This window comes from Periplaneta americana, chromosome 11 (assembly GCF_040183065.1).
Source record: "Periplaneta americana isolate PAMFEO1 chromosome 11, P.americana_PAMFEO1_priV1, whole genome shotgun sequence".
In the NCBI taxonomy this organism is placed as follows: domain Eukaryota; kingdom Metazoa; phylum Arthropoda; class Insecta; order Blattodea; family Blattidae; genus Periplaneta; species Periplaneta americana.
In genome coordinates, this window is record NC_091127.1 from 26,784,776 (window position 1) to 26,808,747 (window position 23,972).

A 23,972-nucleotide genomic window follows, 5' to 3' on the forward strand; every position below is an offset into this window, starting at 1 on the left:
GACATTATCGTCTGCTCGGGAAAGGGTCTGTGCTGAGGCGATAGTAGTGATCCTGGTGGTCAGCAACTATCCATGTATGCATATTTATTCAATATTGAGCTTTGCAACTGTATATACTAAACTGTGGCCATATGTTGGACCTTCTTCCTTCTTCTTTTGTTCCTCTGCAGATATTTTGGTCAGCCTGAGTCTTACGTGCTGACCTATGTGCTGCTTTGTTGGAGAACTCTCTGCCTTTAATTTGATGCTTGTCCCTTGCCTGACTTAATTTCTTAGCACTGTCAATTATGTCTAGTGCAGTCACACCTTTCTTCACTTTTATAATTACTTCAGACCCCATATTGAAGACACTAACTTCTGAAGTAGCTGCTATGTCAATCTTTTTCAAGGCTCCAAACACCTGTTTGGAAACCTTTTCATTCAACACAAGCTTCGATATAAATATTAAGGTACGGTCACAGGTCGCTACTTTTGCAGCGCTGCAGTACAAAAAACTGCGCAACTCTTGCACTGCGACGTGTGAACAGTGGTGCAACCCGAAAAGTAGCGGCTGCTGAACCTGCTGCCCGCTACTTTTCCATGCTGTGCGCAGCTTAAAAGTAGCGATGTGTGAACAGGGTTCTCAGGGTTGCAGCCGCAGCATTTTTGATATCGGTTTTGTTGAAACTTTTGCTGCGGTTGCAACCAATGTTACCACCCAAATGTGCCAATGATACTTTTATTGTTTGGATATATTTTAATGTTAAATGTGATGAAAATAAATTATTTGTAACAGTTATTAAATACACAACACAGTCTCAGCATAATTGCTGACGATATAATTAATTTTTTTTAATTTTCCGTAGCGTAGTTCCAAACAGGAGGGTTGCCAACATTGATTACGTGAATATACTGTTGGTTATCATTTATGTATATAAGCGTTTTTAAAAGCTTTATAGTAAAAATAATGTCAATTTCTAAATACTAGATAGGACAGAAAAGCAAATAATAGACAAGGAAGCTTTTGCATGAGTTTCTTAATAATGCGAACATAACCACAAAATGTATATTGAGAAGTCAACACGGAGATGGAAACCTGCAGCATGACTGCGGCTGCAAAAGTAGCGCCTTGTGTGTGAACAGACTCGCAACCTCCAGTTGCAACTTTTGCAGCACTCTGGTTGTGGAGCACAAAAAGTAGTGTGCAGCGCGCTACTTTTGGCTTACATGTGAACATGACACGCAACTTTTGCAGCTGCAGTACAAAAGTTGCGCTGCAAAAGTATCGATGTGTGACCGTACCTTTACTGATATCTTTCCTTCCTATACAGGTCTACCACACACATTTTTTCCTACATAGCGGCGCGAATGAAAAGTAAAATTAGTTAGAATGAAGAACAAAGTCTGTCAGTATGACACCTGAGTGTTACTTTAAAGAGCTGCAGCTCCACGCATGTGCTGGTCCCTTTAAAATCGTCCTGAGGGGCTTAAAGTGTCATAGGGCCGAAATAAGCACAAATTTAGAAAACTGAAACATTATTTTATTTTTTAGAGTTAAAACCAAATTTCCATTTATTAATGTTTTTTTCTTTTCGTTATTTTCACTGATCCATAGTCTTTAATACCGTGAAGTGATTGACTGTATACTAGATCCTGATTAAACTAAAGCTTAAATTAGTTCTTTCTTTTTCTTGACAGGCTATTGTGAGAGCATCTGGACTGCCAATGTCGATCATCATTGTTGGCGTTGGGGGAGCTGACTTTGAGGCTATGGATGAGCTGGATGGCGACGTAGTGCAGCTGTCATACAAAGGTGTTAAGGCACAAAGAGATATTGTCCAGTTTGTACCATTCAGAAATTTCCAGAGCCATCGGGACATTGTTGCTGCCAAAGCATATCTTGCAAAAGAAGTTTTGGCGGAGATCCCAGACCAGGTGGTGGGCTACATGAAGAGCAGGAATATCAGGCCCAGACAAGTCCCTGCGCTGCCAGATTCGGTTTCGTAGCACTCATTAAGTGACACATTTACGTTGGTACCTTATTCAAGCTCTACAACCAGTAAACCTCTACATAATATTGTCAAATTCAGGAAAACTTTTCATAACGAGAAAATGATCGTTTTTGTACTACTGTTTGATCATCGTTGTTATCTTTGTTGATTGTTCTACACTACAGAAGTGACCAAATTATTAGACGAATCTCAGAATCTTTCCTAATCTTTATTATTACATGATTACAACAAAATAAATATGAATGCCATCTGACTTCAATATTTTGTATGTGTTCCTTCACTGTCTACAAGCATCTTGTTTTAATTGGTACGTTTTGCACAAGTGTTTTGCACTTTTAATGCTTATTTAGTATTACATTTGTGCGAATTTCTCTACTCAGTTCTGGTCGTAATATTGTTGTTTCCATAGTGTCTTTTTCACTATGGATCTCTGAAATAGTCTGAGGACTATAAACAAGTTTCCCAATTAGATGGAGGACCGCATCCACAAGGTGAACAATATTTTTCTGCTGAAGTTATAATGAACACTTATTTTATTACGTAGTTATGGAATGAAAAAAAATATGTTTTAAAAATATTGCATACCTAGAAGAGCAGCTATTCATTGTGACATCCTATTTTCAATTTCAGTTGTAAGTTTCTTCGAACTCATATAAATTATAATTAAAAAAAAAAACAAAGCCTGCAGCTTTAATTTAATTCCTGACTAACAATTGAATCAGTCGGAGCTGAAAGGAACTAAGTCACTTTTCACAACCTTTCAGGAGAAGCAAAAAGCATTCCACTAATAACACAAATATTATATTTTTATGTTATAGAAGACAAAAGAATATGTAAAAGTCTTAGTTCCTTCTTCCACCGTTCGATGCACAAGACATCCGTTATTCAAATTGTTGCATAACTCAAAACTGCATATTTTGACTTAGCTCCTTTTAACTCCGACTGATTCAATTGTAGTAAAATTACGTGTACAGGTGACTCAGTGTTGACTAAGAGGATAAGCTAAAAACTTCGAAATTATTTAATCATATGCTTAAAGTCAGAGGCTCAATTGCAATGGTCGCCCACACCCGTATGTTATTCTGAATGTTAAAACCAGACCTGGGACACTGCTTGGAGTAGAGGTCAGTGCCTGACTGCTAAAGCCGTGGGCCTGGGATCGAATTCTGATTGGGACAAGTTACCAGGTTGAGGTTTTTTCCTGAGTTTTCCTCAACCCTTCGAGTAAATGCTGGATAATTTTCGGCGTCTGGTCCTTGGGTTCATTCGCCAGCATTATCAACATCATCAAATACGGAAAGCAACAGGAAACTACCATGTTTATTATCCATTTCACTAGTACAGTCTGATAGCTGCCAGATCATTATGTCTGGTAGCTATCAGATTGCCAACGATCTTTCAAGTGAGGCACTTGAAAAAGAAAGTAGGGCTTGTAAGATGTTTCTGCATACAGTTATAAACAAAACACTCACTGTTCCAGAAGTGAAATAAAGTAATGCAGAATCGCGCTGTACATGAGTGGGACTTAAAATACTGTGATTATTAATTTATAATATTGTTGTTGACACAGTTTATACAGTGCGTCTAGAGCAGGGGTCGTCAGCACAGAGCACGCTGGGGCTAGTCTCTCTTACCAACGGAAAACACAGTGCACTAGGGTGCACTCCGTAGCTGCTAGCGGGTATGCTCTCTATCTCTCCCTGTTGCACGACATGTGTACCGCTTACTCTTTGCACATTTCAGCGAGTGCTGACAACCACTGTCTAGAGGTAGAGTGGACTGCGGCAGCCTTGGACTCAGTGAGAGTTGCCGCACCTACTGCCAGATACTGTCCACTCTATCTCTAGGCGCACTGTATTTTATTTGTAATTTGTATCAAGATTTTAGAAACATAATTATTCCCTTTCAATCATGAGAAGTCATTGTTGTATTGCAATATACGTACTTAAAATAACTAAAATGATATCTAGAAAAGAATAAATTATATTTAACAGATAAATAACTAAATTTAATTTAGATGTTTGGGTTTAACATTGAGACCGTGGGATCAGACAGAGTTTATATATTATGTCTGTTGAGCTGGTAGTTGTAAAACAAAACAAGTGCAGATTATAACACTCTATTGTTTCCGTTTTCTTAACAACCCTACTGCTCTGCCAAGTTTGTACAGTGGTTTTTCAAACATGTCCATGTGGTTTTAATTTTCTGTCTTTTATTTTCAATTGGTTATTTAACGATGCTGTATAAACTATGAGGTTATTTAGTGTCAATGAAATTTGTTGGTTATCACCTGAGCTACACCAGTGGTTTTCTGCCTTTTAGTGTGAGCTTAATTTTCGAGAAGTTGATCTGTGATCTATATCTGCCTATGTTACAATAAAAATCATTATTTAAGTTATTATGTATAACAATTTGAAATGGATCATCTAGGTATTATTCGTTTGAAGTATGTTGTATAAGTTAATCCTTTGTAAATGCAAATGATGATCCAATATTTAAAAATTACAGTAAGCTCTTATTTTTTATGTCCAGAAATATATATAGAGTGTTAGTTGGGAGGCCGGTGGGAAAAAGACCTTTGGGGAGGCCGAGACGTAGATGGGAAGATAATATTAAAATGGATTTGAGGGAGGTGGGATATGACGATAGAGACTGGATTAATCTTGCTCAGGATAGGGACCAATGGCGGGCTTATGTGAGGGCGGCAATGAACCTCTGGGTTCCTTAAAAGCCAGTAAATAAGTAAGTAATATATGTTGTTCATTTTAAGACAATTATTATTATTATTATTATTATTATTATTATTATTATTATGCTGTAGTTTTATTCGTATATTTGCCATGAATGTTTACTATTTACATTCAATATTGCAACCAAACTTTCAAACTGCTGTTGAAAAGGGGAATTAATATTCGCATCATAAACAGCCCACCATGTATTCTGCCTGCAAAATTTATCAACATTGACTTCTGGCAGTGATCAAGTCTTTCTCTAGTCACTTGTGATGCAACTTGTTCTGTATTATCTAGTAGGTTTCTGACATGTTATGGTACTTACATTACATCTATGCAGTATATAAACTAGGAAGGGGGAAAATATTCTGATTTATAAAAATATGTAAACTGTCGTGAATCTAAGTGCTGTAATTTTTTAGGGGGGAAAAAAAAATCGTAATTGCTGCAATTTCAACTTGACCTTCTCGCTGTGATATGCTGCAGTTCATTTCGACATATTAAGCTCTTACATGCTTATTTTGATCCAGTTTACACACTGATAACACATTATAATCTACAACACCGTTTTTGAAGAGTTCAGTAGTCTAAATTGGTAAAAGAATTATTACTGCTTTCATTTTTCTAGTAATTTTAATTGTACAGTATAAATTAGTCTAATAGAAATCTCACTTTCACAATCTAGCTGCATTCCCAAATACCTGAAGTTGGTGCTACTGATAATAATTAAACTAACAATAATAAGATAATACCCGTACCACAAATGCCATTTTCTTTTATGTATAATATATATTCTTGACACGCAAAAGTTGTGTATAATGCTGTTCATTCATTCATTTATTGATAGTGTTCTGCCCACTGTTCACTGCAAACCCAGCATTCTCCAATCTTTCCTACTTTCTGCCTTCCTCTTTGTCTCGATTTATCTTAATGTCGTCCATCATCTGATGGACTCTTCTCCCATTCACCATTCCTTCCTGGATTCTTCAGTAGGCAATTTCTTCTCAGCCAGTGACCCAACCATTTCCTTTTCCTCTTTCTGATCAGTTTCAGCATCATTCTTTCTTCACCCACTCTTTTCAACACAGCTTCATTTCTTGTATAATGCTGATATAAGTAATATTCTTACAAAACCAAAATTGTGATATTTTTAAATCGTGTACCTCCAATGGACCATACAGTGATGATGTATATTATGCTGATTGTAATGAATATTAGTCTATTGTAATGTGTGCATTATAATGAAAGCTGGTTGCCATGAACAATGAAGTGGAAAATCATCTGAAACACCAAAATGTTTGGAATCCTTTAATAATAATAATAAAAAAAATGTATGTACAATTTGTACTATTCTGTTTTCATTTCATCGTCATACCTCTTTACCCTTTCTTCCATTTTCCTTACTTCTTAATTAGCTTTCATTCATTTTATCTTTATGCTCGACCATGCCGAAATGTAGTAATTATACACCTGGTAGTAGCCCTTTAATGCACCTCATTAAAGTACACCTATTCATTATAATTCAGTTGTTCAGCCAATGAGAAATCACCATTGTACCATTATGAAACCACAAGTATCGATTATTCTCGGATATGCAATCGAAAGACAATTAGTGAAAAGTCACGGAGGCTGGAAATCCAATACTGTCGCAGAAGGTTATGTTCCGTTACTATAATAATTAGCGTTAATTGTAAATAATATTCAAATAAATTAAATTTGTCATCTCGTTTTTCAATTCTAAATCAATTTCCAGGTTATATCAAGACTAATCTTCATGTTATTCTCTAGATTACATCAAGATCAATCACATTCGTGCCTCGGAAAAAATCAATACTTTTGCGTCTGCGCACACCTCACAATTCAGGTCAGTTCCGCTCCTCACTTACATAACCATAACATGAATACTTATGAATAATTTCAAGTTAGAAATATGGTCGAGCATAAAAAGTCGTATGAAACTTGCCTATAATGGTAATTAAGGCGCTCGTTTCATAAACAAACATACTCGCGTCTTAATTACTACCATTATAGGCTCGTTGCATAATGTACTATTTCATATCTACTGTTTACAATGATCAAGTAGTTACAGTGTTTGCCATTATCCAGTGTGATCGGATTTGACAGAGCTGAAATGGCAAGATGTGAAAGGGTATGTCATACGAAGTAAATAAATTGGAGATAGAGTCAGATAGGTACAACCAACACATATTCAGATATTGCGAAAAGTTTCAGTAGTGGGACAAATATAATTACAGAAGAAAAAAAAAGTTTATGCAGAAGTCATAAGTTGTCATGCTGTGCAGGCTTTCTAACGGGTATTCGAAAGTACCTCCCTCCATCGGGATGCAAGTTGCTACACTGCAGACATCACCTTCCTGAACGTGATGTAGTTGTTCCTCACTCACCACCACTACAGTGCTGTGAAGTCTTGTGATAATTGTCTCAGGACTATCAACAGGTTCTTGGTATGCAAACTCTTTCAGATATCTCCACAGGAAGAAATTCAAAGGATTTAAATCTGGAGATTTTACAGGCCAGTGCACTGGTCTGCCTCTGCTGATCCATCTGTGGAGAAACATTCTGGCCAGTTGTCTCCTAGCTGCTACACTGTAGTGGGCAATGCTCCGTAAAACTGATACATCAGGTAGCGAGACTAACATCATCTAAGAACTCAAGACTATGTCCCAAAGAAATGCTATGTAGAGAGCATGAGTAAGGGTATCTGGGGACATGTACGGTCCCATTATTTTTGTACTGAGAATACCAGCCCACTCATTTATGCTCCATCATATTTGGTGTCCTCTCTCGTGTGGTATGTGGATTTTCATGGCTCCATATGTGACTTGTAAGAGCTGAGTGAAGAGAGCTTCGTCAGTCCACATAACACAATCAAGTAACTGCAGTGTCATCATTAACCACTGACAGAAATTCAAGCATCTAGCGATCTGCTGGATAGATGTACAAAAAGGATACAGTTCATCATCATGAAGGATGTCCAATACCAGACTATGATGCACTCCAAAATGTCACGTGAACTTAGGGTACGTACAAGACGGAGCCTGGTAGTTGGTAGCCTGACCAATTACCTAGTCGGAAGGAATGCCCGAATGTTAAGCAATGGAGACGTGCAAGACGAGGCCTACCTACCAGGCCTCGTCTTGCACGTCTCCATTGCTTAACATTCGGGCATTCCTTCCGACTAGGTAATTGGTCAGGCTACCAACTACCAGGCTCCATCTTGTACTTAACCTTAGAGTTGGATCCTCTTCAATGACTTGTAGGACTCTCTCCTGGAGTTGTGGTGTGCGTCGAAAGGGCACTTGACCAGCATCGGCAGAATGAACTGGGATCATGTGGCCTGTTCTCATCTGGTCATCCAGTCTTTGGTACATCTCGCATGTAGGGTGCTGTCTTCCTCGATATTGCTCAGCATACTACTGAATGGTAGCGTTGAAGTTATGGCATGCCCCAGAGATGAGGTACATATCGCAATACTCTCGTCAACTGTATGCATCCATGCTTACGTCATCTTGAAATGAGGAAACATATTGATAATCCGTTGTTTTAATGCCTGTTGTAGAGGACTTACAAGTTGCCTACAAATTTTCACTTGATTATTTAGCAACGCTATATCAACTACGAGGTTATTTTGCGTCGATGGAAATTGGTGATAGCGAGATGAGGCCGAAAATTCGCCATAGTTTATACTACATTTGCCTTACAGTTGAGGAAAACCTCGGGAAAAAATCCAATTAGCCCAAGCGCAACTCCAGATCGGCAGGCAAGCCCCTTAGCCGACTGAGCTTCACTGGTGGTCAAAGGGTGTAAGCAGTTTGGGTTCGCAAAGTATGGAGCGCAGTTCTGGGAAATTTGTTTCCAGGACTAACATGATCACAAATGAAAACGTCTTTATGTGTAGAAAGGAGGAGAGCAATCGTAGCATACATTGAGTTAGTATGTAAATATTTATGTTTCATGCGACTTAAACACTAAACATTGAAGTGCCCAATTTAATCGAGGTGACAAATGTGGAGATAAGAGTACTGATTCCTGTCATAGTTATACCTATTTTGATGCAAACTTTCACACCTTGGTGAGTTTGCTCGATCAATTCCGACCACTCTGTATAAAATAGGTTTGCGTGTTCAAAGAATTCTTAGCATGGCTTCCTTACGAAACGCCGCTAAGCTCAGACTACTGTAATTGGCCTGTATCCATTTAACAATTGCTTCAGATTTATTCTATGTTGTATTGCATATACTCGTATCGTTGGCTTGCTTCCTAAACCTGACAGCTACGCTTGAGGAAATTATACAAGATAGCAAAATAACTTCTTATTCTTTTTTATACCCCAGCTAAAGAGCTAACAGTTAATAACTGTTATGCATTTGTCATTTATAAAATATATACAGACTCTTACCTCTGATTGAGGTTCGCCTGAGTGTACAACTATTAACAGACAGTACATCTAACTTGACGATATATGTCAGAGGAAGAAGAGTTGTCTGTATACATCTGAAATCTGATTAGTGTAATATGTATCTTGTCAGCGATCATGGAGGGGGAAAGGAACTGGCCACCCTACCCCATCTGCGTTCGGACAGTTGACTAAACAACAACATACAGACTCTGTAAACTTACGAGGTATTATCAGCTCACGCACTAGCAAATATACATAAATTTCAACAGTAGGAAAAAATTGAACTTGTGAGGTTTTAGAAATAAGCTGATGTTATCGAGAATACGATGAAAACTTCGAATGAATATGAAAGATTTATTTTAAAATCATTCGGCCTCTATTGCGGGTGACCACAAGGATCCGTAACAATGCTAATTCTATAACAAAGTTTTTACAAATTAAACACAATAATACATTAAGTAACGTCGTGAATACAAAGGAAAATTAATTCGGCAATAGTAATTAACAGTACCGTAAAAGGGGGTGAACAGAGGACGAATTTTTACTATTTTTTATTTCTTTGTGTCAAAATGTAAATATATTAATAAGTGCGTTTATTTGTTCACTCGTTACGAATAAAAACATAAACACTCATATTCATTATATTTAACTTTTGACAAAGAGAAATAAAACGTAAAAATTCGTCCCTATTCACCCTGTTTTACGATAATGGTGTATTGACATTCATGAAATGAAACTACACGAAATAAAATCGGATGTAATGCGAATTCCGATTTTTAAATCGTGCGCGAATGTGCATACTAATAGCCCTCTTGAGCCCGATCCCCATCCGCCCCCGCCGCAGTACTCAAATGGCTTATTTGATCGTTTGCAATATTATGTCGTTACCAAATCCTCGTAGATCGTATGCGATTTCAGCGATTCGAATTTCATAAAGTTTACCATTTGGGAGTGTACTTTCGATTTACTGCAACGTGGGATTCAATTATTAAGTATGTTCTCTATAAAACAATTTATCTGTAGAATTTCAGTTACTAGAATGTTTTTACACACTATTATTTTACAAAGAAAATAATGGGTGATGGGACCTCTTGTGATATACCAAATTAACATTAGGCCTATACAGAATGTCCATTGTTTACAATAAGCTGCTTGTTCCAATAATTAATTTAATGGAAAGTATTTTGGAACAGTTGAGATGACTTCCATCCAACTTTCAGTTTTCATAGTTTCGGTTATACAGCTGTAGAGGTATCGTAACTGCTGGAAGATACACCATAATTAAGCATTCCTTTACAGGCTACTTTGAAAAATAAAAGTAAATGCTTTCCTCATAATATTTTATAAAATTAACTCCGAGCTAGGTTAACCGTCAGAGTTAGGTTAGGAAGCCAGTCTCAAGTATTTTCTTTGTGAAACGAAATTATAATCAATAAAGAAATATGTTATAGACATTCGTGAAAAGTAGCCAAATGCAAATCTAGTTTTTCAGGTAAAGCTTCCTGTAAAGCAGATTTACAGGGAGCTTAACTAGATTTGCATAATATATACAGCACGTTAACAGAAAACCACAATTCCAAGTCACACAGTGTTTTATGCACTCGATGTGGGTCTCTGGCATCTCGTCAGCCCACGCGAGTTGTGTGGATATGAAGTGAAAAATTGAGACGGTGTCTGGTGGAGTTCCTGGGTAGCTCAGTTGGTAGAGCGCTAGTACGTTCAACCAGAGATCCCGGAATCGATACCCGGCCCTGCAACAATTTTTCCCTTGAAATTATTCAAATTATTCAGTAGTCAAATGTTCGTCGTGTATGCAACGATTTAAACTAATCTTTGATGCTGCATAGGCCTATATTCGGATCCTGTATTGTATAGGTCACAAAGGTCTGGTGTCTTTGTGGAGCTTTGTCTTTGATGCATTAGTAGCCTACATAAGAGATAGCCGATGATTTGGTTGTTCTATACATTCCTCTAAGATCATAATTTTAAGGTATTCTTCTAGGAATAGGACTATTCTGTTGGTGTTATCTGTAGTCGATCTTCTCAGTGCATTGCCAATTTCTTTGGTCTTTTTTTTTTTTTTTCATTTCGTTGTGCTGAAGTAAAATAAATACTCCTTATCTATCTATAACCTGTTCAAGACATTAGATTATGATGTAGTGGTGTTTTAGTATTATAATTCTGTTCATATGCGATGCTTTGCTGAGCTCTCGTGGCCAATTTACTTTGAAATTCTAGCATAGTGTCGTACAAAAGTGTTACCGTATTGCAAAATATATACGCCTATCTATCATAATGTTTGAAATGATCGGTAAAGATCAACTTGCATTGCAGTTTACTATGGATATGGTGAAGGAAGAGCCTAACTCTGATGGGAAGATATACCCTATGTCTATTCTATGCAATATCAAAGAGGAACAGCATGCCGTCCCAGTACCTGTAATGAAGACTGAGACCCTGGTAAGTGTCGGTTGTAAACTATACAAGCTGTTCAAATAATGGAATTTATGACGTGAAATGAAGGGATAAAAACAAATTGGGTTTCATGACACTTAAGCAGTCACTAGGCCGTCCTTATTCATACTTAGGATTCCCAGTAAAGGGAACAAAGGTAGTGTCTATAATAATTTCACAAGATGCCAGTCCTAGCCTATATTAAAAAAATGTACAAACTTTAATGTTGACCCATATCTATAAGAACTGATGGACAAACAGAAGCAACCACCGAAAAATTGAATATACTGAGCAGAATACTTGTAAGAACAGTATCATTAGAAAATAACTGCATTAAAAGAGAAGAGAGAGCTACAAATTGGAGTGGTACAACAATAACAATCACGAAAGGCCGAAAAGAGATTACCGTATCGTCATTTCTACAACTACAAATAGTTGTTTAAGTTAAGGAGGAATAATTTCGTTGAATGGTTTGTCTCTTAGCAAAACATTGCCAGTAAAGAAGGATGACCTTAAGTAGACGTTTCGTTAATAACGAAATATATTTTGTGCAATTGTGAAGTTCTAGTGACGATGCCGACTATCATGTGATTCCATTTAAAGGATTAGGCTGAAAGGAAGATGTGTTTAAGGTTTGGAATTCCTACATCCATTATTCGGTTGTAACTTTAGCTGCTTTGAAAAGATCAATTGCTCTACTAAAGCATCACCTATATTCGAAATGAAACTAGGTTCATTAGCTCTTACTTTTTCGTAAAAATTATAAGTGGCTCTAAAAACTGGCATATTTCGATTAATTTAAAAATGTATTTGCAGCTCTGTATTTGTAGTTTAATTTTTCAAAACAAAATCAATGGTTTGAAGAACTTGTATTCATATTTATATGCTTAAAGTACACTTTGTCCTTTGTGGCAGCTCACAAATTGTGAGAAGATTTCTAAATTTAATTTAAGGGGGAATTTAATAGTTCGAGTAATTAGCGGTATAAAATGCTGCAAATGATGTATTGGTATGAACTCCTTCCCTTTTGACACATTAAAAGATGTTTGAAAATTCTGCCGTTCATTCTCAATTCAGTGACAATGACCGAGCAAATAAGAGAGAATGTAAACTAAATGATATCACACTTCGTTGCATCCTTGCAAAGAGTCTCAGAACTGTGAGAAAAATCTTAGATTGCCATATCAGATTCTCGTATAGTGGCTGCGTGAAAATAGTAATGGGTTAATAATAATAATAATAATAATAATAATAATAATAATAATAATAATAATAATATAGGCCTAGGCCTAACAGCCTTTATTAAACACTAATATGTACAACTTTCAGACACATTTTTATCAGTCGGTAGAGCATTGGTGTGCTAAGCCAAAGGTCCGGAATCGATACCCAGCCCTAGAACAATTTTTCCCTTTAAATTATTCAATTCTGCTTCACAGGGAGCTATACCTGAAAGTCAGATTTACACACATCTTGTCTAATATATATATTTTTTTTATCCAATGCCACCAGGTTGTCTTTTCGACATTTCTGGTCTTCTCTCCTGGCCGTGGCTTAATTGTAACCCACTTCTGAGGTTGGGGCGCCTGGAAGGCGGAGTTACATTACCCCGATGATGTGATAGGATGATTATGATAATGTGGTGCCAGGAGAGGTCTTAAATCTAAATTTAACCTAAATTCCAGACCACGGACAAACACAGGAATAATCCCCTAACATAAAATATAATAAATATTGCTTCTATAAGATTGTCAACAAATACAAGGGTTGGATAAAAAGTTACGGCAACGCTGCTGTCACATGACGATGGTGCGTTCGAGAGCTGCCAGCTGTGTGGACATGAACAAGGACTGTCAGATGAGTTAGTGCAGTCAGTGGCGACAGTACTCTGACAATCTACTGCAGTGTGTAGAACATTGACTTTGATAGGGATAGTGCGAGTGCCCTAAGACCATGTTTACAAAACTAGAGCAATGTTTCTGGATCAAAATTGAAGTGGCACGAGGTCGTAGTGCACAAGAATGTTTTCAGGACTGCGTGAAGCATGTGGCGATGCAGCATTGCCATATAGCACAGTGACACAATAGGTTAAAGTGTTCTGGGAAGGCAGGGACGCCATTCAAGACAACTTCCATACAGGTCGACCCCATGTGTATGTTTCTGTAAATATATTAACGCGAGCAAGATTTGCTCTAGGTTCATGGAAATAATACTGCCTTTAAATAATATGGATAATGTAACAACAACAAAATATAAGTATTTCTAGCATGAAATACATCTTTAATTCAAATAAAGTAGGTGTCCTGTGTTATATTATGTAAATCACAGGTAATTTTCGTTGGATAAGAAGGTAGAGCTCATACATTCATATTGATAGTATGTAGAAGTAGCAGCGTCAATGCTTCACACTCTTTGTGTTACACAGCATGGAATTGAATTCATCAACCTGGAGCATGTCACACACATTGACACATATGAAGTGACAACTGCCCCTGACATGAAGCAGGAAGTGTATCAACTGCCAATTGCCTTTATTCCAATGAAAATAGAACCACCGGTAAGTGAATTCGTGTACGTATATTTGTTTATATTGTTGTGATTGCAGATTAATTTTAGTTCCTTATACTTAGTGCCAGTAGACCTGCTAGGATTGAAACTACATTCAAACTCGGAAATAGAAAATATGTTGCAAGTGTCAGTCACAAATACCCGAGCAATGAGATCATTATACCATCATTGTAGCATTACATGTAATTAAAAATAAAATGTAACAAAAATTTGACAAATGATGAAATTATACCGAAAGTAGCTATGAAAATCAAGAGAATTAAAAGTGTCAGTGCTTCTTTCTTTGTCCTGAAAAATCTTTTTAAAAACGAGAAGTTGGGAATAGTGAATTTCACATTTTTGTCAGGGCACAAATTCATTTTCAGACCATACAAATAGGTTCTTAGAAGAAAAATGGGATAATAATTGGAAGAACTGAAATAAAACCAGGTATTAATAAAATCGAAAAATACAAAAAAAATATTATATTCAATACGTTTTTACAATGACCAAAAAACAGAACACCTGGAATAATATCTGTGGTGTTTGGTCAGAACATGACTCCAAAAAAGCTGTTTTGAGATACAAGCATTTTTATTTTCACTTTTCCTTTAAAAATAAGAACTCTAGTCTATATATATAATTTGAACTGGTAATGGAAATTACAGGAAAACGGCTGAACGGATTTTAATGAGTGACCCCTCATTTTCATGCCTGGCATCCAAAGTTTTTCGGAAAAGTAGTAGTTTTCAGTGAAATGTCAATTTTCCTTCATAATTTTCCTATTTTCCAAAATCCATCTGTTGTCAGTTTTGAGAATTATTTTATTCAATCACGGCCGACTTGATTGAATTTCAGAACAAAACACACACTACAATAAACAATAGGCTATTACACGAAGGCCATGACCTGCAGGATTGCCGACATATTTAGAGCTCAATTCAATTTGTTATTAAAAACAGATTCTGCAGTGTATAATTTTCTGAGTACAGCTGTGTATTGGATATTCAAATCTACGAAACTTGAGGTGGTTTGATGACATTATTACCATTAGAAATTAAATATTATTATAGTTAATATCATGATGCATCTATTTTTTCATTAATTGTACATAATATTGATGCCATATTGATCACATGAAAGTGAAACGTTTTGTGGTTATGTAAGTAAATGTAGAGAATATCTTAATTTAGATCTTCATTTCTATTACTGAGTGACTGCTATATATAACTACAAAACTTAAGTAAGATAATAATATTGTTATTAAAAATCAAATATGTTTATACTTATTAACCCAGTGGGGTTGGGTCATTTTCATATACTTAATGGCGGTGTAGTGTAGATATTGATATGTGTCATTGTCTTCAGTATTACAGTTCCTAAGGAAAGATCAAAAGGTATTACTTACTGATAAAATAAGAGGCCTAGAAAATTTTGTAGTCTCCAGATAATTTCAGCAGGATCTCTTAGTAGGATAAAATGATTTTACGCTCTACATTTCAAGTTCTACATGCAGCAGCTATACGAAAATGCTATTGTTCGAAAGCTTAGCAAACCTGATATTTTTTTTTTTTTTTAACTTTTGCCTACAACCCACAATGACCTGAAATAGCTACTGCTATCGTCCTGACATTGATACTTGCGTTTTCGCGTTGAAACTAAAAAACTGAAGTTGGATAGGTCCAAGAGAAAGTATATGGCCTAAAAAAATCCATTCAGAGGGAGTACGTTTCATTATTCTGGAAGCAAATAACTAGCAAAAAGACGAGTATTCTTCATTGAAAATAAATCTGAAAAATTTTTATTTGAACGTCTAACGAACTTAGTTTGCAGCAGTATTTGCTGCACAAGCCACTAATTTACATATAAATGTGAAAGAAAATAACATAGATTAGGGCACTGTTTAATTATATGCACATGCTCATGCTTTTCTATAGCTCCTAAGTGGCCTACCGTTAAGTGTAGATAGCAGGAAATGACCATTTTGGAGTTATGTTCTGATCAAACACCACAGATATGTAAACCAAAAGGTGGAAAGGAAAACCTTTGAAAAGATTACTAGATGAGGCTGAATCATGTCTGCTAAAGTCTAAATCGTTATGTTGTTATGGTGTTCTTGTTATATTGCAGATAGAGGCTGATTCAATTGGGCAGATCAATGAAGTCAGGGAATGGAAACCACAAGCATACCAGGAACAGTAAGTGCACTTCATTTTATTTATATAACGGACCTAATAAATGTTGTGATATTTCAAAATATTTATTTAGAAATGTTGAAAATATATATCAGCATTTTTTTGTATTGGAGAAATGGAATTTTTGGCATGCACTCTATCTTTCGGATTGATATTCAGTACTTATATGTAAAACATATTTGGGAAGTCGCATGAATTTTACTGGAAAAATAATGCCCACTTAAAAATCTACATACATAGAATACAGTGTTGCTATTTACTTGAAATTAGTTCTTAGCAATTTTCTTTAATTCGAAACTACCCTTAGCAATGTAGTGTAAAATACCAAGGTATTCTAGCAACACAAATTATGTAATTTATATTGTGTCTTTTGACCAGCCTCATGGTCTAGTGGTCAGAGCTTCTGGCTATAGTTCATGAGGTCCCAGGTTCGATTCTCGGTATCTCCTATCACATCATCGGGGTAATGTAACTCCGCCTTCCAGGCGCCCCAACCTCAGAAGTGGGTTACAACTAAGCCATGGCCAGGAGAGAAGGCAACCTGGTGGCATTGGATTAATATTGTGTCTTTTTCAGATTACTGCAGTAACAATCAACTACCATTACCATACCACTGATATTTTAAAACATAATCATTATACCTTGAATTTTGAACAATTCATGTGTCTTTTTCAGTCTTGGTAATTCTAGGTATTGGTAATGGTTTCCATTGTGTTGACTTGTCCTCCCCCCCCCCCCACACAATACGTTAAAATCCGATTTCCATCACAAGTAACGACTGATTTTAACAGTTCTGGTTCACTTTAATGTGAAGTAAAGGTCCAAACATAGTTCCTTTCAGCACTGTTTTTGTTCCTCTGAGAGTAATTTGGAACAGACTTAGTACAAATCTTCATTGTGTCCAATTCTTTTGTAAGAATCCATTGAACATTTCCCTGTTCAAGTCACTTTTTTTTTTCAATGTTGCAATCAGAAATTGGTGTGAGTTTGGTCTGGATGGTCATTGTCTTTCACGATTTCTTTATCCCTAAAACTGTCTTTGTAATTTATTAAAAAAAGAATACGTCTATACATGACGTGCAGTTACTACTACAATCTTCAATCAAGAACTGGAACATCTTCGTCATAGACTTCATTCAGTTTCATCAGAAACTTTATGTTGAAATGTTGCTCAATTTTGAGGTCTGATGTTTTCTACCCAACAGCACACACACATCTTTACATACACATCTCAACACATATTAAGTAGAATATTCAGATTAAAACTTAGTCATATCATTGTCCTTTGTATACAAACATAAAAAATTGAATTGTGGAATTTAAGAGAGGAAAAATGAATTTAGAGATGAACATCATGTTGAAAGGCCAGTTTCTGTGATCAGTCCAGAAAATAATGATGCTATTCGTGACATTATTTTGAAGTATCAATGAATGGGCTGAAACACGTATTACAGACTTGGAAAATTTTCCATGAACCTGTATTTTATATCATATATCATTTGAGCATGAGAAAATTATCGAAATGGATCCCTAATCAGAAATCACTCAGAGTGACAATCCGCTTTAGAGAAGATTCTTCCAACTTTTTTTTTTAATTGTATCGTAACTATGGAACAAAACATGGATCCATCAATATGATGGAGAAACAAAAGAACTATCAAAAGAATGGAAACACTCTGGTTCTCGCCATCCAAAGAAATTTTGTGTTCAGAATTCTGTATTTGGCAGAGAAGGTCCTTGCTTCTGTTTTTTGGGTTAAGACAGTATACTTAGGACTACTTAGAACAAGATAGAACTGTGACAGGGGCGTATTATTGTTCATTATTAAATAAGCTTCAGGAAGAAAATGTGGAGAAAAGGGCATGGTAAAATTTCCAAAGTGTGCTGTTTTTGCAAGACAATGCACCTACTGATTGCATTGAGCAAAATTGATGAATTGGCTTGGAATTGATCGATCATTCCCCATATTCTCTAGATTTTGTTCCCTCAGACTTTCATCTATGTCAAAAACTAAGAAAATCTTGAAAGGAAAGCAATTTTCATCAAATGAAGCACTAGTAAGTATTGTGAAAAAGTGACTTGTAGACTAAGACAAACAATTTTTTTAAAAGATCAGAACAGCTTTATGGCCGTTGTACTAAATGTAGAGAGTTGAAAGGTGATTATGTTGAATACATACGAATTTGTTTTGAGTTACAATAACTTTTTCCATGTTAGGTTAAGAACTTTTCAATACTGGCTCATACACACGCATACAGACAAAATTTGGCCCACCTGAATTTTGTTTCTGGGTCTATATAAGACCGAAAATGTGTAATATTTTGGCAAAATCAGCTTGTATCTGGGAGTGAAGCCCGGACAGTCAGAGAGCAAAATAAGTAGAGGGTAAATGATATTTATGCATAAGTCAAAAGGTTATACAGTTTTAGTCAAAGAGAATTGAAAAAGTTTTAAAAGAACTTCAGATGATACCAATCACCATATAGACAAATGGAAGAACCACATATAACGGTGATGGTAGTAATTGAGGTTAAATATCTTGAGTTTTTCTTATATCAGTCTTCAATTTTTATACATCTTCACGTAACAAGCTTTAACTTCAACAAATTTAATTTCACTTGCTGGAATAAGGGTCTAAGGTACATTGTTTCCTTATTCAGATAAACCCTTATTCTGGAAAGTACTCAATTGTATTCTCTCTTCTCTTTTTGTCCCTGTAATAACTCAATTTTCACATCTGTTTAGCAGGATATAAACAAGTACAGTGAAACCTGTTCAAATCGGAACCTGAATAATCCGGAATCCTGTCTATTTCAGAACAATTTATTGGTCCCAGCGAAATTCGTATGTATTATGTGTAATTTTTCCTGAATAAAACGGAAACTGTCCAACGTGGAAAAGGAAACTGTCTGCTACTGTTCAAAACGGAAATAATATTTTGGACACACTACTTTAATGTAAACTATATTTTGAAACAGTATGTGCTTTCAAGGAATGTACGAAATACTATTAGGTCACTAAAATAAAACAAGTTTTCTTTGTAAAATTTTTGAGGGTGCGAGGGTGTGTTGGCCTGGTGGTCATAAATTTTATTACCCTATTGACTAAGCAGACGAGTCCCTTCAAAGATGTTCAATGCTTCACTCCTGTATACTGTCGTAGCTGGGCAGATCGCAAGTGTATTAGCGATTTCGTGATAAAAAAAAAAAGTTGCGTAAAAATGTTGCACTATCGTTAATTGATGAAGTAAAAGTTATCGAGGAAAACGAGAAACGAAGTGTATGGAAAATAATGTTGAAATTTATGAATGGAAAACTCAGGTGTAACTTAACACTTTCAGAAATAAAGGCCGTATCATGAGTGAGTGGCTTGCGGTCAATAATGGTGACATAAAAAGAAAGAGAAAACAACTGGTTACATAGAAATAAATGAACAGTTGTGGGAGTGGATTGTTCTTGCCCTTTCATAGATCACGCAAATTTCTGGACCTATTCTGCAAAGAAAACCCTTGAACTGGCAAAGAAATTAAATAATCCAGAATTCAAGGCTTCTAGGCTCCTAGTCCAATTAAATAATGTGCTGTGATACTAGATATTAAATTTAGTGTAATTAATAAACTTTACAGTGTTTAATGAGTGAGTTACGATACAATTTATATACGAAATGAGATTTTCATCAAGATCATTCACCAATTAAATAAGTGACAGGAAGCTGATTTAATGTCAGTAGTGTTAAACTGAATATTTTGTAATTCCTACAATTTGCGGCATGCCATTTTGTTTTTCATTTATGCATCATCATCATCATCATCATCATCATCATCATCATCTTCACTTCATGGTTTAGGCTTAGTGCCTGTTCCGTCTTCACATTTTATTCAGTTCCACCTCTTCCTAGGACGTCCGACATCTCTTTTGCCTTTAGGTTGGTACTGTTGTATCAATGCTGGAATTCTTTTGTTATCCATTCGAGACAGGTGTTCTTTCCACTTTTCTTTATAATCTTCAACTTTTTCGTTTATGTTGTATATATCTAATTCCTTACGGATATCCTCATTTCTTATCAGATCCCTTCTTGTACATCCCTTTACTCTGCAAAGAAACCTCATCTCTGCAGCCTGTAATTTACTTTTATCTCGTTCTTTAATTATCCATGATTCGCTTCCATATGTCAACACGGGCACCGCCATAGTTTTATAGAACTTTAGTTTTGTTTACTTCCTAGTTTTATTTTTTAGTGTTCTATTTGCTTATTTTGTTGCCAATATCTCTATCTACATCATAATTTATATTACAACCTAAATAATCAAAATGAGATACTTGTTCTATGGGCTTATTATCAACTATTATTTTTGTACGAATTGGAAATTTACCACTATGGGCCATTACTTTAGTTTTATGAGTTGATATGCTCAAATTATAGTTTTCTTTTCCTATGCAAATGATAAAATATACCATTTTAACTTCACGCCTGAATAACACTGAAACCTGTCCACAACGGAAAAAAATTAGGACCATGTCACTTCCGTCTTGAACAGGCTTCTCTGTATTACTTTATAAAATTTAAATTAATTTTTTTAAATAATTTAATTTTTATCTTTTTACCTCAAATAGCTATTTTGTTTTTTTTTTATTTCAACAGAGTGGAGCAACCAGTGGTGACGGCAGTTCCTGCTGACAGCGCCCCAGTCCCTGTGAGTGCAAGTGCGTGTTGTGATAATGAAACAAAAACTGAGACAGTGGCTGCTCCAAGTGTAAAGGAGCCACAAAAATATGTGACGTGTGATGTGTGCAATGGGTCGGGATATTTAAGTTCAGGAAAGCCAGTAGCTAGGAAAATGCACTGATGCTGTTGTCATACATGTTTTGCAAAGGATAAGATAGTTTATTAAATGAGTGTATGTTTGAAAGATGCAGGAAAAAGGGCAATATGATACTATTTTTGTAAATCATAGTTAAGAGCATAACATACCAGTTTTCATTCTGATTCAGTTTATTTAACATCGTGAAATGTAATAATGGGATAGAACCTTTAGATAGCTTCCACAAAAAATATAAATAAATAAAGTTCATTTCATTACTCGTCCAGAGAGAATATTTGAGATAATTCGCTAGTTGATGTTAAAAATTGTTTCTCAAACTGGGTTACACGAATTTGTATGATCTTCGGCCAGGCTAACCATATGATTAGGAATGTCAATGAGTTCAATCTTTGAAAGAGAATAATTATTCTGTTTGACATATTAAAATTCTGTAAATGCTTTCCACACATTTGATTTATGAGTTCCTATAATTTCAATAAAATTTAGGGTCGGGTCTTTTGTGAAAAATATGTTGGATACATAAATGGTGCTCTAGTTACGAAATCATCTTGATCTTGTTATTAATTGTAAGAGCTTATGAATTACAATAATCAAGTAATGCAAGGCTGACAGATACCTTGGATAGGTAACAGTGCATGTGGCTTGTTTATTCATTGAAGTATTACGTTGAAATCAAGCCATGCTGAGGTAGCTAAAATGGGTATGATGCGCTCTCTTTCAAGTGCAGCTGACGCCAAATTTTATTTGCATGTGATTTACAACCTTCTTATGTACGTATACTAATGTATGACAGTTTTATACTTGACCTTGTTCTTCTATGTGGGACATTACAAGTTCACAGTACTGAACAATGGGATCCATTTATAACAATAATGATCTGTATGTTCATGAAGTTCATTAACGTCTCTTTGTAATTTTGTATATAATTTCAAAATGTTAAATAAATCATTAATATTACATCCTAACTTAGAGCTAATAAGTTTTTTAGTAGTTCAAATCACTTCATATTAATACATAGGTACAATTTTTACTTTAATGTAATAGGTCAACTACAGGGACTAAATCCTTTGTTACTACCTCTTTTAGTCTAGGATTATTTGTGAAATAGTTCCATGCTGGGAGATATCTGGCTTTCAAGATGATTAATTTGTAATGAGCTTTTTGGGTTTTGCAGATGTTTGTTGAAATTTGATCATTAGAGTCCGGGTTTTTATGTAATATTGATCCTAAAAATATATACATAAATATGTAATTAAAAACCTCAAAATACAGGGTGGGTTAAAAGTCACTTTCCCCAAACATTTACATCTAATTACATTGACGTTACTCTAGACACACACCTTCATCTCAAATAGCAGAAATAAATAAAATGCTTTCTCAACTAATAACACTCAATAAAAGAATTGTATTCCAATGGATACCATCCCATTGTGGAATCCTGGGAAACGAGAATGTGGATGCTTTAGCAAAGAAGGGCAGCACTGCTACTTACAGACCTGTTACTAAATCTATGTATTACTCTGTGAAAATATTTATTAAATCTACATACTTAGACTTCAACAAACAAAATTTGATAACACAATATCAAGGGAAAAAATGGAACTCTCTGCATCATAATCCACAGTTGATTCCCAATTTACCACGCAAATCGTCTGTAGCTGCATTTAGATTGGCAACAGGCCATGACTGTTTGGCCAAGCATCTGCATAGAATTGGAATATATCAGTCTCCTAACCGTCCATTGTGCAACTCAAATCAAGAAATGGATTCAGAACATCTCAAAATCTGTGCGTCAGTGGCTAACCATGACAATATCTTTGAAAAATATTGGAGTGCAAGAGGTCAAATGACTTTATTGTCAAATGACTGGCATTAGAAAACAACAACATTGACGTTACATTTTGACTACACATTCCTTCACAAATTTTGTTCAAAATGGAGGAGGTCCTGTTTCTCGATACACAATTCACAAAGTTTAGACACTGATTTACAGATGGCAGAACATAACACGATTTTCACGAGTAACTGTTCGATCATCTGTCGCAACTGATGCAGATTCTGCAGGTTTTGGGCAAAAACATTTTTCAGGATACCCCACAGCAAAAAATCACATTGCGTCAGGTTGCATGATATGGATGGCTATTCTGTTGTGCCTTAACGACCAATCCATTCATGGAATTGCTGGTTCAAGAAGTCTCTCAGTCATACACCAAAATGAGGTGGTGCTCCATCTTGTTGCCATATTAACTGCATTTCGGTAAAATGAGGGCTGTTTTCAAGTTTTTAATATAATTAAATATGTACCAAACCTATATGCACATAGAATTATTCCAATTCAGAAACAACTAAGTAAACTAAAAAACTCCAAAAGGAAATAACATTTCAATGGATACCTAGTCATTGTGGTATACCTGGAAACGAGAAAGTCGATAATATTGCAAAACAGGCAACATATTTGCAACCAAGACCTCTTCAAGTGATATCTCTATCCAATGCTTTTGCTTCACTAAAGTCTCATTTTATAAACCTATGGATCACCAATTGGCTCTCTTCTGACAAAGGACAAATTTTACAGTCTGTACAAAAGAAACCAAATGACCTGCAAATGTACAAAAACTTGCCCAGACATGTTCAACATTTTTAACAAGAGCCAGAACAGGTCACATTTTCATACAGTTGTACCTACATCGATTTCACATTTCTGATAATCCTACTTGTCTGTGGTGTAATAATCATGATGAAGATCTGGAACACATTCTTCTATACTGTCCATCCATAAACCACAAAAGAAGTAAATTAAAATCTTCAGTA

The 23,972-nt window shown here is 35.7% G+C and overlaps 2 protein-coding genes across 10 annotated transcripts in view; both read left to right on the forward strand.

Annotated features, from left to right (window-relative positions):
• Positions 1-5,687, forward strand: part of LOC138708892 (copine-8-like) — a 37,844-nt gene extending 32,157 nt beyond the window's left edge. For all 8 annotated transcript variants that reach the window (XM_069839194.1, XM_069839196.1, XM_069839193.1 and 5 more), the window contains one exon: positions 1,678-5,687. In XM_069839194.1, the coding sequence (XP_069695295.1) occupies positions 1,678-1,986 (309 nt within the window). In that variant the 3' untranslated portion in view covers positions 1,987-5,687. The remainder of the gene's footprint in view (positions 1-1,677) is intronic.
• Positions 5,688-9,997: 4,310 nt separating this feature from the next.
• Positions 9,998-21,324, forward strand: LOC138708887 (uncharacterized). 2 transcript variants are annotated; one of them, XM_069839166.1, is made up of 5 exons: positions 9,998-10,135; positions 11,478-11,603; positions 14,023-14,154; positions 16,275-16,342; positions 20,981-21,324. In XM_069839166.1, exons 2-5 carry the CDS (start codon positions 11,484-11,486, stop codon positions 21,183-21,185), a joined length of 525 nt encoding a protein of 174 aa, XP_069695267.1. In that variant the 5' UTR covers positions 9,998-10,135; positions 11,478-11,483; the 3' UTR covers positions 21,186-21,324. The 2 variants fall into 2 exon arrangements, with proteins under 2 accessions (XP_069695267.1, XP_069695268.1); XM_069839167.1 differs by having other exon boundaries at positions 10,024-10,135; positions 11,461-11,603.
• The last annotated feature ends 2,648 nt before the right edge of the window (positions 21,325-23,972 follow it).

Bases quoted from the DNA above. Each gene is read 5' to 3' on its own strand.
- LOC138708887 (XM_069839166.1), top strand. From the start codon at position 11,484: ATGGATATGGTGAAGGAAGAGCCTAACTCTGATGGGAAGATATACCCT. The intron at 11,604-14,022 runs GTAAGTGTCGGT...TGTGTTACACAG, and splicing joins TAATGAAGACTGAGACCCTG to CATGGAATTGAATTCATCAA. The intron at 16,343-20,980 runs GTAAGTGCACTT...TTATTTCAACAG, and splicing joins CCACAAGCATACCAGGAACA to AGTGGAGCAACCAGTGGTGA.